General features: G+C 36.3%; 1 protein-coding gene across 1 annotated transcript in view; it reads left to right on the top strand.

Moving 5' to 3' along the window:
- The first annotated feature begins 532 nt into the window (after nucleotides 1–532).
- Nucleotides 533–20,352, top strand: part of SLC9C2 (solute carrier family 9 member C2 (putative)) — a 92,500-nt gene continuing 72,680 nt past the window's right edge. Inside the window, exons 1-6 of the mRNA XM_025399911.1 lie at nucleotides 533–659; nucleotides 2,620–2,720; nucleotides 4,825–4,953; nucleotides 11,712–11,877; nucleotides 16,159–16,275; nucleotides 17,822–17,983. Of these exons, the coding sequence (XP_025255696.1) occupies nucleotides 533–659; nucleotides 2,620–2,720; nucleotides 4,825–4,953; nucleotides 11,712–11,877; nucleotides 16,159–16,275; nucleotides 17,822–17,983 (802 nt within the window). The remainder of the gene's footprint in view (nucleotides 660–2,619; nucleotides 2,721–4,824; nucleotides 4,954–11,711; nucleotides 11,878–16,158; nucleotides 16,276–17,821; nucleotides 17,984–20,352) is intronic.

Below are 20,352 nucleotides of genomic sequence, written 5' to 3' on the forward strand. Positions count from 1 at the left end.
TGATTTATACCCACAGAGAAGGGGGAGCATAACATTTATCCTTGCTCCTTTCCCCTCAAATAGTTCAGCCCATCAAATATTTTTGGACAGCCTATCTCATGCTACATACTACGTGCACAGCCTTAAGGAAAGTTCGGGCCCTGGCCTTTGAGAAACTCACTGTCCAATGGGGAAAGAAAGCACATTACTATATCATTACAATGGTAAGTGCACCAGTCAATGCACCCCCTCTCTCATATACATGTAACAGTACAGGGAGTAAACAGTAACATTGCTGTTAGTGTTCCTATAAAATGTTCTTGGAGCAAAAGGTAGGGCAAGAGGCATTAATGTGTGCCCTGTGACAAGAAGAGACATGTTCAGACAGATCTGAGTGTGGCACAATCTTAGGTAGAAAGGGTATGGATTAACTGGGTCTTGGTAGGTCTTATGTTCTTTTTGCATGCTATACAGGTCAGTGTGCAGAAGTGAAAGTGTCCATAATAACCAAACCACTCCATCAAGTTAGGTCTGGGGAAAAGCAGCAGCAAAAATGAGTTCTTACATCCGGGCACAAAACAAAAGTAACGGACCTGATTTACTCTGCGGGCAGCCAGCTGACTACCTTATTGAAGAGGAACATTTCACAACGCTTGTATGTTTCATTGTTGTTTTGGGAGGTAGGTGGTTGTTTTGGAAACTCATCTTTCCTCTGCCCTGTGAACCTTCTGTCAATGGGGAAAGCCATCACAACTACATAACATCAAAAGAAGGGGCCCAGTGAACTGACAAGACATGAGTGAATACTGTCAATCTCACTTCATTTAATTATAAGTAGTGTCTATTCTATATTCCTGTATTCAGTAACATTTGCTGAGCATGGTAGTGAGGTAGACATGTAAGAAGAACAACTTAACTTCAAGGAGCCCTCTCATGGGGGAGATTGGCAAACACATAATTACTATGCAATGTGTTAAGTATAACTATAAAGGTGTGGTCAAGATTCTCTGCTCACAAGAAGGAGGAAGAGCTGTACACTGCCTGCCTGGCCAGACCTAACCTGACCAAAATATCTGAGGCGAGGGGAGGACAATGGGATCAAACACACAAATAGAGCCCAGGCATACAATTCATGACTTACGTAATTGATGTCATTCATTTTGTCCATTTTATTATGGCTTTTGGTGTGATCTCTCTTCAGGGAAGATAAATAACCCACCCCAACCCCAAGAAGAAAATTAGGAAAGACTTCACGAATAAGGACCTCTTAAACAATGATTGAGAATTCAACAGGTATAGAGAATGATATTCATGCAGATCGAGTTACATATCCAACACACAGATGGTTTAGCCCACAATTCAACACTAGGGATTAGGAAAAAGGAAAAATAGCTGCTTTAAAATCCTTTCTGGAACTAGGAATACTATACAGAAACAAATAAACAAATGTGTATAAACTCCTTCAATTTTACCCATTGTATCAAGGAGTGAAATTGCTTTCTTTGGGAATCTTTAATATACTCACTAATGACCTTGGTTCCTTTTGATATCACAAGGTGCTGATGACCATGGACTAGCTCTATATCCTTTGTAGAGACAAATGCTCCAGTAGTAAAGAGCATTGCAGAAATAGTGTAAAAAACATATCTTTATCTGGTCTTACCTATAACAAATACAGATGCTCCTTGATTCTCAGGTTGTGTCCTAATAAACCCATCATAAATTTGAAATATTGTAAGTTGAAATGCATTAATACAGCTAACCTACTGAACATCATAACTGAGCCTAGCCTACCTTAAAAGCTTTCATAACACTTACATTCGCCTACAGTTAGGGAAAATCATCTAACACAAAGCCTATTTTATAATAAAAGTGTTGACTATCTCATGTAATTTAGTAAATGTTGTACTAAACACGAAACACAAGAATAGTATGAGTACTCGAAGTACAGTTTCTACCAAATGTGTATCACTTTTGCACCATCCCAAAGTAAGTCGAGGCCTTCTGTATTCAATTAATATTTAATGATGTGGCTTAACTTATAACTGGAAGTCAAGAAATGCAGAATCTGGGATGCCAATGAATCTTACCCTAGGCATAAATTAATTGTATTATAGTTTATATATTGTCTCTAGAGGCAATGAAATGAATAACTTCAGATAGAGTAGAGGTTTCAATGCAAGAAAGTGCAGATAGAGAATAATGAGTGGCTTTTGTTACTAGTGTCATGAAGGCAGTTTTCTCTATAGTTAGAGCTCAGTTAAATGTGTTTCTGGCTTTTGGGAAAATTTTAGAAATATGTCGCTATAGCTTAGGATGAGGAATTATTAATAGAAGGTGTACTATGTAGATGTAAAATTGGGCTTTCCGTAATTTCTCACCATTAGATCCATTAGTAAGAAACCCATACGTTATTCTGATGTGTCACTGGGCAGGCAAATTGGAAGCAGGCAAATCTGTGAGAGATGCCTCATCATGTGTCATATCCTTAAGAGACAGCATTTATAACAGATGTCAGTGATTCATCCACAAGAATATGACACTCAGAAGTTTAAAATTAAATAACTAGAGAAAAGAAATATTAATTAAATTGCTTTGAAACTTACCATGTTTAAATAACACATACATGTATTTCTTTAGGGCTTTTGAAGATGTGTTTAAAGAATTCCGAAGTCATTGTTTTGACGATTCTTTCTCTGTCGGGATTTGTGATAGGACAGATGGCCTACAGTTCTGTTGAGGTACTGTATGTACAATAAATTAGAGACTAAATTAAAGGGAAAAATGCCAAAAATAAAGTCCACTCCCATCTCATCCCTGAATGCATGGAATGTTTTTTCTTATGGGAACAGCTACTCAAAAAGTTCTATCTGGTATTTAAAAATTTGAAAAACAAAAAAACCACACAGTAGAGGACACATCAATTAGGGAAGCTTCAAAAGAGCAGTAATAAGAGGAAAATGTGCCCAGGTGATGGCTCACGCCTGTTATCCCAGCACTTTGGGAGGCTGAGGTGGGTAGATCACTTAAGGTCAGGAGTTTGAGACCAGCCTGACCAACATGACAAAATCCCATCTCTACTAAAAATACAAAAATTAGCTAGGAGGGGTGGCCCATGCCTGTAATCCTGGTGACTTAGGAGGCTGAGGCATGAGAATCTCTTGAACCCAGGAGACGGAGGTTGCAGTAAGCTGACATCACGCCACTACACTCCAGCCTGGGCAACAGAACAAGACTGTCAAAAAAAAAAAAAAAAAAAAGAAAAAAGAAAACAAGGAAAGAAAGCAAGGAAAGACCATCCCGGCTAACACAGTGAAACCCCGTCTCTACTAAAAAATGCAAAAAATTAGCCGGGTTTGGTAGTGGGCCTGTAGTCCCAGCTGCTCTGGAGGCTGAGGCAGGAGAATGGTGTGAACCCGGGAGGTGGAGCTTGCAGTGAGCTGAGATCACGCCACTGTACTCCAGCCTGGGTGACAGAGCGAGACTCCGTCTCAAAAAAAAAAAAAAAAAAAAAAAAAGCAAGCAAGGATAATGTGTTTGCATTCTTGGGTTCATCATCTGCTTCTGAAGCCTTGCTCTGGCTTCCTTACCCTGCACACATACACTGGCTTCTTCCCTGCTCTTGCCTTATACAAGGCCTGCTTATAGGTTGAGGTAGGAGAGTTGCATGAACCCGGGAGTCTGAGCTTGCAGTGAGCCGAGATCACGCCACTGCACTCCAGCCTGGGCGACAGAGCGAGACTCCGTCTCAAAAAAAAAAAAAAAAAGGGCGGGGGGGACCTGCTTATAAAAGGTAGCAGTTATGTTCATCATGAGGCAAGGTCACTGCCAGATTAAATGTAAAACATGCTTCATATAATATGTACCATAGATACAAGAAAACATTCATTCACTATCAACCTAGTATTAACTTCTGATTTCAACTGCATAGCAGTGTGATCAATAACAATTTGCCTCCACTCATTCCTTTATTTTTTTAAAATGGAGATAATGCTTGTACCCATCTAGGATTGTAAACGCTTCTTCCCAATCTTCTGAAATACCACCAGTACTACTAGCTGACATCTTTAGAGTGTTTAATAAGTGCCAGGCTCTCTTTTAAGTGCTTTGTATTTATTAATTTATTAGTTTATTAACCCTTGAGTTAATTTATTCACTCTAACAGCAACCCATTGAAAACAGATACTCTATTTCCATTTTACAGATGAGCAAACTGAGGGATAGGGAGGTGAAATAATGAAAGTTAAACTATCGATTGGGCCAAAATAAACTTTTTAGGAGGGAACATTTATAGCAATTCAATCGTTGTTGTATTTTCCATTAATCTGTGTACAACCTTCATGATTTATGTCTTATGTATACAATCTGCTATTTTCTATGAATTATTTTTCTCTACTGACTCACTTAAAGATTTAAAAATCCTAAGCCAATGTCTGTGAAACAAGTACCTGTTTAAGTTTCTTTCCCTCACCTAAAGCGAATTGAAATAAACATCTAACAGTCAAATTAAAAAATGCTTACCTGTGAATCACCAAAAATATTTTCTGATATCACCAACAGTAGGGATACCACTTTTGAAAATACTGATTGCACACCACAAGCAGTGTTTGTGTAGCCAAAAACCACTCAATTCTCTGGTGAATAGAGGTCTATATAGATAACTTATCTGGATGGCTAGATCAAGCAATCTACCACAAGACCCTTAAGACTGCCCTTGTAGATACTCTCTCATTAGCTGTATACTGAAAGATTCTAAAATTTATATTGATTGACATAGCATCAACCTAATTTCTAATACTTGGAAATGGTAGCACACTAATTTCTTGTTTGTCTTTGTTACTTTAGGTGCACCAAATTGTCTACCCTCTTCTAAAAACATCAAGTTTTTCACTTTATTCTTACTTTTCACCTTTAATTATATTTATGGTTGCTTTGGATGTAGACTTTTATATACTCAAGAATATGTTTTGGCAGGTAAGATCACATTTAAAACAAAGTATGATCAATTCTTGCTTATGCATGTTGATAGAGAATATGGCTGCCTATATAGATGATTAATAATTCACAAAATCTCATATTTTATTTGTTTTGCCCTCTTCATTCTACAGAACTACTAACTAAAAAGAGTTGAAGGGAGAGGAAAGGAATTAGTATTTGCTGAGTGACCATTGTGACTAGGCATTCTCAGTGTAAATATCAGAGTAAACATCATTTTCATTTTGCATATGAGCAAATTGAAGCTTAGAGGTCACAGATAAGGATAATAAATGTCAGAATCTGGATTCTAGTCCCACATCTGACTTAATCTCAACTGTTTCTGTAGATTTGCCCATTTTCCCTGCAAAGATTGTTACTTGTGCCTTCTCTCTTTTTTTCTTAATCATACCTGTTGTACTGTTTTATTTCTTTTTTCAGAGAACACTTTATTTTGGTTTTATTCTGTTCTTTCTAACATCTTAAATTAATATTTGGTTCATTTTTAGCTTTTTTTGTTTTCTGTGTGCATTTAAGGTTTTAAATTTTCTTTTTAGTGGTATCCCACATGTTTTGGTTTTTAGTGTACTCATCATCATCCAGTTCTACATTTTCTTATACTTTTTGATCCATTAATTATGTAAAAATTGTTTTGAATTTTCCAAATATGATGTTTTATTATTATTTCTCTTATCACACCATAATCAGAGAATGTGTTTTATATGTCAATTCTTTGATTTGTGAAAACTTGCTTTGTAGGCTTGTACATGATTTTTTAAAATGTTACGCTGTAAAAATGTATATTCTCTATGTAGTGTAGGGGTCTAAATTTGTTCAGTAGATTGTTTTATTAATTATGAAGTTCAATCTTCTATGTTTTTCCCAATAGTGTTTTTCAGTTCAATTTAATAAGTTTCCCCTATCACTGTGGATTTATCAATTTCTCCTTGCAATTACGTCAGTTTTTACTTTATACAAATAGAGGTTGTTATTAAGTGTCTACAAGTATTGCTATTTTTCCCAGTTAATTTTTTTCTTATTATTTAGTTTCCCTTTTATCCCAAATAATGCTTTTTGCCTTAAAACAATTTTATTTGGTATTACTACAGTTACATCAGCTTTATTTTGGTATTTGCCTGCTACAATTTTTCCATCCTTTTGTTTTCAAGATTTTGGTATGTTTTTAAGAGTATACAGTTGGATTTTTTTTATTTTATACAGGTTGATAATTTGTGCTTCTTTTTAAAAACTAGTTTAGTCCATTAGTATTTATTGTAATTAAAAATAGATTTAGAAGAGAAAAGATTTGAACAGATTTGAGACACCAAGGAAGATATATGGATGGAATAAAAGCACTTGGAAAGATGCTCAACATGATAAGTCACTAGAGAAATACACACTAAAATCACAATGAGATACCACTGTGTACCTATTGGAATAGCAACAACAAACCTGTTAATGCCAAGTGCTGGTGAAGATATGAAGGCAATGAAACTTGCATACATTGTTAGAGAGAAGGCAAAATGGTACAACCACTTTGGGAAACAGTTTGGGAGTTTCTTATAAAGTTAAATATATACTTGCCACATGACTCACCAATCTCACTCCTATGTATTTACCCAAGAGAAATGAAAACTTATGTTTACAAAACCTCTACATGAATCTGTATAGTAGCTTTATTTATAACCTCAAATGTCTGGAAACAACTCAAACGTTCTTCAGCTGGTGAATGGATAAACTGTGGAACATCTTACAATGAAATATTACTCAGCAATAAAAAAGGAATGGAGTATCGATAGGCACAACAAGGAAGAATTTAAAATGCATTGTGCTAAGAGAAATAAGCCAGCCTCCAAGGGGTACATACAAATTATATAATTACATTCATAGACCTTCTAAAAATGGCAAAACTATAGGTCTAGAGAACATCATCGGTTGCTAGGGAATGGGGTTGGGGAAAAGAATTGGCCACAAAGATGTAGCATGAGGAAATTTTTGGGAGTGATGTATCTGTCTTGTTTCTTAGTTTTGGTGTGATTACATAACTGTATGCATTTATCAAAACCCATATTACTGTACACCCGAAGAGTAGATTTTACTGTTTATAAATTGAAAATAAAGTTTTTAAAAGAAATATATTTGAACTTTTTCTCATATATTATTTTATCCTTTTATTTGCCATGCTTTGTCTCATTCTTCCTTTTCTCAATTAATTGAATTAATTCAGTTTCCTTTATCCCTTTTGTTCCTTCTACTAATTTAACAGTTTCATGTTCTATTTTTTGGTGGCAGGCATTTCTGGTTGCTTATCCAATATGCAGTCTCCCTCTCTTTCTCACTAACAGAAACTTAAAATTTTTCGTTTGGTATGGCAATAGGTCTAGTGTAAAATGTCATATTTCCAAGCATCCCTAACAACTTTGGTACCCTAAGAAGATAGTTTGGCCAATGAAAAATGTACAAAAGTTTGCTGAATGGGCTTCTAGAAAGCCCTTAATAAGGGGGTTAAATCAGCTGGCATGTGCTTTTTGCTCTTTGCTTTACCTCTCTTTCTGCCTGGAGCCTTCCCAGTGGTCTAGAATGAGTATTCATCTTGAGATTGTGAAGTAGTGAACATGAGAACAGGCACTATATATGATTGAACATAAAGAGAAAAAAGAGCCTGGGTCCTTAAGAGCACTGGGAGCCAACATACTAACATAAGGCTGTTTATTCTGGATTTAGGGTTACTTGAGGCGCGGTGGCTCACGCCTGTAATCCCAGCACTTTGGAGGCCAAGGCAGGCAGATCACGAGGTCAGGTTTAGTAGAAACCCTGCTTTTACTAAAAATACAAAAGATTAGCTGGGCCTAGTGGCGTGTACCTGTAATCCCAGCTACTCGGGAGGCTGAGGCAGCAGAATCACTTGAACGTGAGAGACAGAAGTTGCAGTGAGCCGAGATTGCGCCATTGCACTCTAGCCTGGGCAACAGAGCGAGACCCCATCTCAAAAACAAAAACAAAAAACAAAACGACCAAAATCTCCATTTATTGACACTGTAAGCACTCTTTTCTGTTAAATGCAGTCAAAATTGCTATATTCCTAAATACAATTCTCTTACTGGTTTCGTACATTTAAAAAATCTTAAATTTTAATAATTATATTTGATTTAACAAGTCTAAAGCTAAATGTCTCTACCTTCCTCCAAATAATGCAGGAACTTCAGAATGCTTTAATTATCCTTTCTCATCTTATATTTTATTACATTATTGACATAATACTACCATCCCTGAAATTAGTCATTGTCATTATTATTGCGATTGTAATGTTTTAGGTACCAGTGCTTCTCTACACTCATCTAAATGCTTACCAATTTCAATTTCTTTGCTCACTGCTCCTTCTTGCATCCAACTCCATCTTTCTGGATTCAGCTTCCTTTTTCCTGAAGTTTTGCTCTAGCAGCTTTTTAAAAATTATATTTTTAAATTGACTAATAATTGTACATAGTTATGGAATACATAGTGATCTTTCAATATATATAATGTATAAATGATCAGATCAGGGTAATTAGCATATTCATCATCTGAAACATTTATTATTTCTTCATGTAGGGAACATTCAATGTCTTCCTTCTAGCTGTGTGAAACTATATAATATATTGCTGTTAACTATAGTCATCCTGCAGTGTTTTAGAACACTAGAACTTACTCCTATCTAGCTGTGATTTTGTGTCCTTTCCATTAAAGGTCTGTGGGTAGTCATCTTTTTAAATTTAGTGGTCTTTGTGGCCAGCATATCCACTGTGTATACATTATCTCCTGCCCGTTAGTCACTTAGTAGCCATCTCAGTTATCAGATAGAACATACAGTATCACAGTGCTTGTGTTCATATAACCCTTATTTTACTTTATAATAGCTCCAAAGTGCAAGAGTAGTGATGCTGTCATGTGCTTATACTTGTTCTATTCTATTATTACTTATTGTTAATCTTTTACTGTGCCTAATTTATAAATTAAACATTATCATAGATATGTATGCATTTAAAAAAACTATAGTATATATAGGGTTGGGTACTATCCGTGGTTTTAGGCATCCACTGGGATCTTGGAACATATCCCTTGCAGATAGAGGGGGACTATTGTAGTTTCACTGTGATGTTTCTGGGTGTTAGTATCTTTTTATTTATACATATTAAGACTTCTTATGGTTACTAAATCTGAGAATTAATATATTTCATCAATTCTAGCCACATTTCGGCTATTATCTTTTAAATATTTTCTATACTCTGTTATTTTTATTTTTATTTTTTTGAGATGGAGTCTTACTCTGTTGCCCAGGCTGGAGTTCCATGGCACAGTCTTGGCTCACTGTGACCTCCGCTTCCTGGGTTCAAGTGATTCTCCTGCCTCAGCCTCCTGAGCAGCTGGGATTACAGGCATCCGCCACCATACCTGTCTAATATTTGCACTTTTAGTAGAGATGGGGTTTCACCACGTTGGCCAGGCTAGTCTTGAACTCCCGACCTCAGATGATCTGCTTGCCTGGGTCCCCCAGAGTACTGGGATTATAAGAGTGAGCCACTGCGCCAGGCTTGTTATTTCATTCTTAAATTCCCATTAGTTGTAGATTTTCCATCATATTCTCCATGATTTTTAATTCTCTGTCTTTTATCTCTCGGAACTCTATTGTATGTAATTTCCTCAAATTTAGTTTCTCATTTACTACTTTATCTTTAACAATATCTAACCTACTGCTAGGCTTAATTGAATCATAAACATTTTTAACCTTTATTCTTTTCCAATATATGCATTTAATGTTATAAGTTTCCCTTTAAGCACTGCTTTAATTGCATCCCTCTAGTTTTGATGCCTTATTTTCTTTATGATTCAGCAAAAATATTTAAAAACTTGGACAAAATGGGAAATTCCTAAAAATATGTAATTTGCCAAAACTTACACTAGAATTTCTTTTTATTTATTTATGTATCTATTTTTTTTTTTTTTTTTTTTGAGACAGAGTCTAGCTCTGTCACCCACAATGGAGCACAGTGGCATGATTACCCCTCACTGCAACCTCAACCTCCTGGGCTCAAGTGATCCTCCCGTCTCAGCTTCTGGAATAGCTGGGACTACAGGCACATGCCACCATGCCTGGCTAATTTTTTCTTATTTTTAGTAAAGGCAAGGTCTCGCTCTGTTGTCCAGGCTGCTTTCTAGACTTCTGGCCTCAAGCAATCCTCCTGCCTCAGCCTTCCAAAATGTTAGGATTACAAGCATGAGCCACCGTGGCTGGTCTATTCTAGAATTTAAAAAGACCCAAATAGTCCCATAATCATTAAAAATTGAATTGGCAAATAAAAATGTTCCAAAAAAATGATACCTAAACTATTTTAAATGTAAGTTATGTGAACCAGTGTGAAAGATAACACCAATCTTATGTCTTAAAGACAAGAGTAAAAGGGGAAATCCTCCCACACTTACTTTGTTTTATTTTTAGAGACAGAGTCTTGCTCTGTTGCCCAGGTTGGAGTGCAGTGGTAATCTCATGGTTCATTGCAACTTCAAACTCCTGTGCTTAAGCAATCCTCCCACCTCAGTTTCCTGAGTAGCTGGTACTACAGTTATGCACCACCATGCTCAGCTAATTTTTAATCCTTTTTTTTAGAGGTGGGGGTCCCACTATGTTTCCCAGGCTGGTCTTTAACTACTGAACTCAAGAGATCCTCTTGCCTTGCCTCCTAAAGTGCTGGGATTATGGGCATGAGCCACAGCACCTGGCCTCCTCCCTTACTTATTTTATAAGGCTTGTTTAACCTTAACGCCAAAACTATACAGAAATATTAAGAGAAAGAAAAAATCATAAGTCAATGTCACCCACAAACATAGAACAATTCTACACAAAATTTTGGCACAAATATATCCAGTAACATATAAATAATAAAAACATGATCAAGTTGTGTTTATTCCAGAACAAGTTAATTTAACATTTAAAAAATTCCTTAATGTAATTCATGCTCTTAAGAGATTTAAGAAGAAAAACCATATGACATTACGATAGATAAAGAAATAAAAGGACCTAATGGGCAAATTGTGGAAACCTCACAGAAAGTAAAACAAAAGACAGAGATGGAAAATAAGAAAAGGATTGAATAACACAACTATTTTTGAATAGTTTTCAAAACTATTTTTGAAAAAATAATTTTCAAAAAAAATAATTTTGAAAAATGAATACTTTCTTATACTTGGGCATAAACAATGTGTGCATAGAAATTACAAAACTCTGTAAATCACTTAATCTCAAGCATTTCATGGCCTCCCCTTTCTCTATTGCAGAACTACTTGTTTTACAATTAATAAAAAGTAAAGGGGGAGATTTTCTGTGAATATTTTAGAGTCTTGGTATATAAATTTGTGTCATGTACTAGATACAATATGTCAGTAACAATTTACTTTCCAAACTAATCAGGATATGTTTTATATAGAAGCAGGAAAAATTTGCATTCTGTTTTAAGAACCTTTCAATATTGAGAACTATTGAACTAGAATAACAACAAGAAAGATAGTTGAGTCAGTCTTTTTAATAATAAGGTAGAATCTTGCTTATTTGAAAGGGGCAGTTTCTTTGTGGCAGGTGGTTAAACTAGAATACCTTTTAAAGTTATCTTCCAGGGTAATTGTATAACATTTACAACCAAGATCTGACTCTTAGGATATAAGTAAATGCCATCATGCCATCTTTAGATGTTAAGTCTAATACTGTGTTATGAATTGGTTCACAGGTCTTGTTAACTGGATTAATTAGCTTTTCTACAGCAAGCATCATACTTGGATATGTGGTTATAAAATTCAATAAAGCTTCATGGGATTTGCAATCTTGCCTACTCTTTAGCATCACCCTTGGCATTACAGATCCTCTCCGTTCTGTGAATTCACTAAAAACTATTGGTATGTCACATTTATTTCTCTCTCTTATCTTGAAAATATAAGGGTACATTATTTTCTTTTGATTACATTTTTCTTGCATGAATTGTGCACCCGGAAGAATAAGAATCCGTGCTTTTTTTTCCACTTTGAGAGGTAGAGCACTGACTGACTTGAAAGAGACAGTGCAAATAAGACAACCACCAAGGAGATGAGATAAATAGCGCCAATTATAATCTCCAAGGAACTTTTTCAGTTTTTTTCAAAGAAAATGTAACCTTCTAGAAGGTGATAAAAATTGGCATTCTTATTCTGTTCCAGTGAATTCTCAGCCACAAGGTAGATATTCTAAGTTGGTGAGTTTGTTTACCAATAAGAAGAAACATTAAAGATCCCTAACGAGACTATTCCAAGGCCTTGCTACCTCTTGTTAGAACTGCCTCCATTTGGAGTAGCTAAGGTTTGGCAGGTGGTGGAGGGGGTTATAGTTTATCTTCAAGAAAAGCGGTAAAGATATAGTCTGGCACTCAAATATATTACTCAATAAAAGCTTATTCCCAAGAGGACTTGGAGTCCTGCACTATTTCCCATATTATTTGGTAAGGTGGAAGATGATTTCACTCTGAAATATCCCCCTATTGTCAGGTTTTTTTTTCTTTGTTTCTTCTATAAACAACAACAACAACAACAAAAATGGGATACATGTGCAGAATGTGCAGATTTATTACACAGATATATGTGTGCCATGGTGGTTTGCTGCACCTATTGACCTGTACTCTAAGCTCGCTCCCCTCACCTCCACCCCGCAACAGGCCCCGGGGTGTGTTGTTCCCCTCCCTGTGTCCGTATATTCTCATTGTTCAACTCCCGCTTATGAGTGAGAACATGTGGTGTGTGGTTTTCTGTTCCTGTGTAAGTTAGCTGAGGATGATGGCTTCCAGCTTCAGTCATGTCCCTGCAAAGGACATGATCTCATTCCTTTTTATGCCTACATAGTATTCCATGGTGTATATGTACAACATTTTCTTTATCCAGTCTATCATGGATGGGCATTTGGGTTGGTTCCATGTCTTTGCTATTGTAAATAGTGCTATAATAAACATGCGTGTGTATGTGTCTTTATAGTAGAATGATTTATATTCCTTTGGGTATATACCCAGTAATGGGATTACTGGGCCAAAAAGTCAGGTTTTATTAACACAGAAGTACCAACATGAATGGCTATATGCTATGGTTTCTGTTTTTTGACTCAGAAATATTTTCCTAACAAATTTTAAAACATCGGTTGTATTTAGTGGAAATATACTACCTTATGATTGGAGTGAGAAACCTCCAACCTTTCCAGCATGTGATAGTCTTATTTTCATACTCCTAGCTGGGAAAACACAGGGTTTTAGGCACTTTTGGAGGTTCTGTTCTAAATTGTTACAAGGTAGATATGTTTCTCAAAGACTCTGATCCTGTTCTCTTTTTTCCCTTTGCTCCTGTAAGTACAGTTTCTTTCTGTCTTTCCTTACCTGTCTTATTCTTTCAACCATTTGTATTTACCTCGTGTTTCATTACCTCATTTTTCTTCCTGCTGTCCTTTCTGCACTCTCTTGACTGTAAATGGTTATAATAAACTATAAATGTTATTTATTGCAGTTTCAACATTCAATTTTTTTCAAAAAAAGGAGTACAGTAGAAAGTCTTTTCTTTTCTTTTCTTTTTTTTTTTTTTTTGAGATGGAGTTTATCTCTGTACCTCAGGCTGAAGTGCAATGGCACGATCTTGGCTCATGGCAACCTCCGTCACCTGGGTTTAAGTGATTCTCCTGCCTCAGCCTCCTGAGTAGCTGGGATTACAGCTATGTGCCACTACTCCTGGCTAATTTTTGTATTTTTTAGTAGAGATGGGGTTTTGCCATGTTGGCTAGGCTGATCTCAAACTCCTGACCTCAGATGATCCACCCACCTCGGCCTCCCAAAGTGCTGGGATTACAGGCATGAGCCACTGCACCCGGCTGAAAGTCTTCTATTTCTTTAAGACAAAACTAGTGAAGGTATTGGATTGGCTCTTAATTTATATATTTTTTTATGTCAGCAACACTCAGGAGGTTAGATGGATTCTGGATCCAGTAGCATTGTCTCCTGATAAGACAAATTTGACATAATTTTATGGGGAAAGTCACTCTCACTTGTTTTGGGTGTTGGCTGGAGCATCATATTGTCTCTGTGTGTGAATTAGATAAATGGTTCTTCCTTCAAAACAGTTTTCTTCTATTTAATAGTCATAATACATTAATTTTTTAAAGGAAAAACTATTTTTTGCCAAATGCCTAAAATTATCATAATATACAGAACTACAATTTCTATAATGTTACTGGTGTTTCTTTTGATGAGGTGCCTGTCTGCACTGTAAACCTGTGCAACCTAAATCTAAGGTGGACTGGCCCAGTCAAAAATGTAGTAGACGTTCATATGTAAGTTAAAAGGAAATTGTCTATCCATTACCTGTTTTAAAAGAGTGTAAGGGCTTAACTCTTATTTTAAAGCAAATCTGGAAGAGGATCTTGTAAAGAAATAAAATACAGAGTGTTAGTATGATCTCAGTTGAGTAAAAAGAACCATATGCTTAGAAAAGGACTTCAACTTTAAAATGGTTATATCTGGGTCATCATAGAATTATAGAAGATTTGTTTTATTCTTTTCTTTTCCAAATTTTACAATGAACCAATATAAATTAGGTCCACATTAAGCCAAAAGAGAAGGTGGAGAGTAATTCTTGTTGTGTCTTACTATTAAAAATATAAATCAAATCCAAAACTTTATACACCAAGCCTTATACCTTACTTGTTCTGATTAGTTCACCAAATGTGAGAGAAGAATTAAAGGATTTCTTCACCAGATAAATCAAATGTGCTAGTAGTCTCTCAACCTGTTTAACCAGTATTTTTATGCCTTCTGTCATAGTCAAAGGTAGTAACAAGTAGTAAAATGAGATGATTGTGACTGTTAATGACAACAGATTAGACACCGCAGAAGAAAAGATGAGAGAACTTGAAGATGTAGCAATAGAAACTATCTAAAATGAAACACAGAGAGAAAAAGACCAGAAAACATGAAGTGAGCATCATTGTGCTGTGGACAACTTCAAATGACCTAATGTATGAGTCCCTAAAAGAAAAGAGAGGGAGGAACAAAAAATTTGAAGAAATCCTGGAGAAAAAGTTTCTAAATTTGATAATAATGAAGGCTACAGATTCAACAAGCTCAATAAACTGCAAGCCCAAGAATTATAAAGAAGACGACACAAAAAGCACATAAAAAGCAAATTCCTTAAAACCGATGATAAAGAGAAAATTTTAAAAACAGCCAGAGACAAAAGACACATTGTATTTAGAGGAACAAAAATAATGACAACAGACTTAGAATTCTACACTCAGTGAAAATATCTTTTGAAAGAGAAGGCAAAATGAAGACTTTCTTAAACATACAAAAGTTGAGAGAATTTATCATCAGCAGGCCTGCACTGCAAAATTGTTAAATGTCTTCTAGGCCAAAAGAAAATGATGTTAGATGGAAATTTGGCTGTGGAATTTTATCTACTCAAGCCTCTGGAAATCACACCCAATCTATTTTGGTCTCTATGTCTACCACGGACATTTCATATAAATCAAATCATAAAATATGTGACTTTTGTGTCTGGCTTCTTTCACGTAGTATAATGTTTTCAAGGTTCAGGTTGTAATATGTATCAGTAAGTACTTCATTTCTTTTTCTGGAGGAATAATATTCCATTGTAGGGATATATCACATATATTTATCCATTTATCGGCTGATAGACATTGAGTTGTTTCCACCTTTTGGCTCTTATGAATAATATTATTATGAATATTTATGTACAAATCTTTGTGTGCACATACATTTTCAATTACCTTGGGTATATACCTAGGAGTAGAATTGTTGTGCCCTATTTTGTAGTTATTTCTAAAATGAGGTTATTTTGGAATCTGATTCAGGTTTATTCAAACTAAATGTGGTATCTTGAGAAGTATTTGTCTCATTCTGAAACTCAAGTACGGTTGAGACAATGAGCAATACAAGCAGTGCTATCGCCATGTTTCTTTGCCATTGCAAATACAGGAGGCGCAATATAGAAATATAAAAATGGTGATTGTGATTGTCTCGCAGATCTATCCCAGTCATAGTTGCCTTGTTTTTTCTTTTTTTCTTTTTCTATTCTTTCTCTTCTGTTTCTGCTTCCTGTGCAAGAACATTATTTTCATGTAGCATATTGAGTTATATTTTGTATTTCCTTTTTCAGGCATTTCTAAAATGTACATTGATCTCATTAGAGGAGAATCATTGATCATTTGTAGCATCACATCAGTTTTTTTTGGAAATTTTCGGGGCAGTGGAATCCGCTTTTCTATTTTTAGAGGTAGGAGCATTTTTTTGGTCTGTATATTTTCTAAAATCATTCTCATTAAAATTAAAATACACTCAAGATGTTTTAACTTTGCTGCCTTTTCTATACTTTACTTTTGTGCTGATTACAATGATATGTGAAGTAACAAGAAAAAATCATAGTTGGCCATCTGCATCCGTGGATGCAACCAACTGCAGATCAAAAATATTCAGAAAAACTCAACAAAAATAATGCAACAAAATATTCAGAAAAACTCAACAAAAAAAATGCAAATTAAAATACAATACAGTATAATAACTATTTACATAGAGTATTTACATTGTATTAAGTATTACAAGTAACCTAGAGATGATTTAAAGTACACAGAAGTATGTGCTGTAGGTTATATGCAAATAATATGCTATTTTATATCCAGGGTTTTGAGAATCTGCAGATTTTGGTATCCAAAGGGGTTCTTGGAACCAATGCCCCATGGATACCCGAAGGAGTACTGCATGTGTGTTCTTGCACATTAAGGGGGAAAGAACATTCAAAAAGTGTTTTAGTTTTTCTCAATACGCATAAATGCACGTGTGCACACATATAGTGTCACAATAGAGACAATATAGTGTCAGCTCGCTCAGACTTACTTCTTTCCTGGATCAATCTGGATGTCAGTGAGTGAGTGCGAAGAATTGGCTTGATTCTGGATTTGGGTCTGAGAGTGAAAGCAGAACATTCTATGCAGGACTGGAGAATCCAGTCCTGGAAATGACAAGAGCCAGATTCCTGCAGCTAAAGCCCACTGGGATATGAAGCTGTTGCCTTGCTAGGTTTCCAGATGTGTTACTAGTAGAAATGAAAAGGGGGAAAAAAAATCACAGTATGAAGGGGGAAAATGTGTTTTTCTGATATACTTTTGTGATAGTCACAAGAGGAGGAAGATACTAAAAGGAGAAATAAATATTAATGAATAAAGAGGGGTGTGCAGTGCTTCACAGTGAGGGAGCTACCAGGCATTGGGGTGGAACAATTTTTGTCATTTAGGACTTTGTAATTTAGGACTACCCTTATAGCTACCCACTAACTGCCACTAGTGCCCCCAGTTATTGTGACTAATGAAAATGTCTCATCTTCATTTTCCAATGTCTCCTGGGCTGGGGGTAGGGGACATAAACTAACTGCAGGTTAGCAGTGACCTTGGGCCTAGTTAGCTTGGTCTTGATAAGTTCATAAAAAAATTTTTAATTTAGTGTTTTTTTTTGTTTGTTTAGACATTCACTCTAAACCCATTTGTCACAAGTTTTTCACATTTATTCTCCTTGCCTTTCTCCTGAGGACATTTGAATCTTCTATCCCTAGAGAAGCAAACCTTAAGCTGCAGACTGTAAAGGAAGGTTATTCTGAGAGAGGCTTTTACCAGACTTTCATGAGACATACTCCTATTTGCTGAAAAATAAGGTCCCCACTCAAAATCTCACACGTAAACCAAAGTGCAAAGACCCAAATGCCGTCAATGAAAGAAAAGAAAGTTATAGCTCAAGTTTTTATTTCTTATTCTTTCTTTCCTTTTTTTTAGATTTACATGTAGGCATTGGACTCATCTTGGACATTTTGGGAAGCATAATATTTGGATATTGGTGTGCAAAAATCATTCGGTGTATATTGGCTGATGTTTTTAGCAATATGCTGACTAATATAATTCTCTGCTTTTCAATGGTGTACATGACTTTCTATATTGGTAAGGCAGAAGTAAATACAAAAGTTACTGTCCTTAAAGTAAGCTTTATACATGTTTATTTTTTCCTGATCTTGAATCTAGTTGCTTCTCCTCCTTTTTGTGGTCCCACTGTGTGTCTTCTCATATTATCTGACTCACCTCTAGCTCTTTCCTAGTCTTTCTCAATATCCTTTTTACTTCAACTCCATGTCCAATTTCCTTGCACTGTTCTCTGTGATTACTCTCTTATTCTTTTTGAACTCTTCCTTTAACTTTGTACATAGTCACTGGTATTCCCCAGGCAGAGGAATCAACACTGAACTCTCTGCTATAATCCTGAGAACAAACCATCTGCAAACTGAGAAGGCTGGGAGAGATGCTCCTGAGGCTTTTCTAGATCAACAGCCTTTAATTCAATGGATGCCAAATTGAGGAGACTATAGACATGGCAGCCTTCACTTAGGCTAGGAGTCGGGAAAGGAGAGGTATAGTTATTGTTGAAAGAGAAGCAGGAGAGTGAAATAATCACAGGAGTAAGAATGCCCAGCACTGGCTGACCTTCAGCTAGTTTAGTCCAATGAAATGGAGATTTAAGTGTTTACTGGCCTGACTGAGGCGCCCGGTCCCTAAGAGACATAACTGTGGTCAAACTGTCAAATTCCACTTTTGCTGTCATCTCACACAGTGAAGAAACTTCAGTTCTTGAAAGACCTCAGGTATCAAGAGGTTAATTACTTCTCTTTCACCTCCAGTTACCTAAAAGCGCTGCTTCTTCTACAGATTAATTGCCACCTGAGGGTTACTCACTCCCCTGAATCAGAAAAATTATAGAAAGCATTCGCTGAAGGCTCATTTCCTTCAAATTTCTTCATTTTCCCCCTCTCCTGTGCTGTTTTTTATAGATGCCTTAAATGTTTGAAGAAAAAAATTTAATTTAGTCTATCTTTCTACTAGACTGTGAGTTCCTTGAAGTAGAGGCTCTTAGTCATCTTTTTATTTATTCTCTTTTCTGTGTTTGGAGCTTGCCATATGCCTGATAGTAATTCAACACATGTTGGTTGAATAAACTGCTACTAGTCCTAGAAGAGCTTTGGAGTTAGGCAGACTTGAGTTCAAATCTCAGCTCTGCAATTTATTAGCTTGGTGACCCTGGAAAATTACTTAACCTCTCTACGATTCACTTTCCTTAGCTTTAAAAGTGGTATGATAGGCTGGGCGCAATGGTTCACACCTGTAATCCCAGCACTTTTGGAGGCTGAGGCAGGTGGATCACTTGAGGCCAGGAGTTTGAGACCAGCCTGGCCAATATAGTGAAACCCTGTCTCCACTAAAAGTACAAGCAATTAGCCAGGTGTGTTGGCACACACCTGTAATTCCAGCCACTGGGGAGGCTAAGGCACAAGAAACCCTTGTGCTTGGGAGGCAGAGGTTGCAGTGAGCCAAGATCATGCCATTGGACTTCAGCCTGGGCAACAGAGTGAGACTCTGTCTCAAAAAAAAAAAAAAAAAAAAAAGTGTTATATCACCTAATGTATTAAGGGTATTGCAGGCATTAATGAGATAATCTGTCATATGACTCCTGCTGGTGTGCTGATAGCTCTTGCTGGCTTGCCAGAGCTGATTATGCTCTTCTCTTTCAAACTCTGTTCAAGTGACATTATGTTGAGAGCTCGAAATTGGCCACAGTGAAAGTCTTTACACCACAGAAATTGGAAGACACTGCTTCACTGCAACTCAGAGTTCCCTCTACTGCCCCAACCTTGAACTGGGTTTTAAAAAGTTTTTTCCCCTTACTGCCTGTATGATTGCAGAAAAGAGCTGACTTTAATCATTTACCAGCACATCACTGCGTTCAAGGTAGGGCAGTCAATAGATACGAGTTCCTATTCCCTTTTCCTTCTAAAAAATGGAGGTGCTTCCAGTCAATGTGTGGCATCATCCTAACCAGATGTATATGAATTGAGGGCATGCAGGTAGAATGGGGTTCCCTAGAGTCTTTTAGCATTATTGCCACATTAGAAGACTCCCATTTCTGACATACAACTTTTCAAGTTGGAATAGGGTTATTTGGTTAAGCAGTATGAATTCCTTATGCTCATTCAGGTATCCAGCCAAAAAGCTGATCAATTCAGCTCAACCCCAATTCAATTCAAATCAAATGTTTACCAAAAATATATTTAAGCATTATGAAGTCTGATTATTTTGTGCTAACTAAACGGCGTAATAAGACTTTGAAGCTGATTTATATGAAGGCGTATAAGTCGCATAGCTGTGGAGTAAAAGATCCTTAAACAATTGAGACACTTGTGGTTTAGATTTTAGGAGGTGGAGATCATGGAGAACTGAGCCAGGACCTTGGTTCTAGTTTAAGCTTTACCCTCAGTTCCTTC

Source organism: Theropithecus gelada, chromosome 1 (genome assembly GCF_003255815.1).
Source record: "Theropithecus gelada isolate Dixy chromosome 1, Tgel_1.0, whole genome shotgun sequence".
NCBI lineage: Eukaryota > Metazoa > Chordata > Mammalia > Primates > Cercopithecidae > Theropithecus > Theropithecus gelada.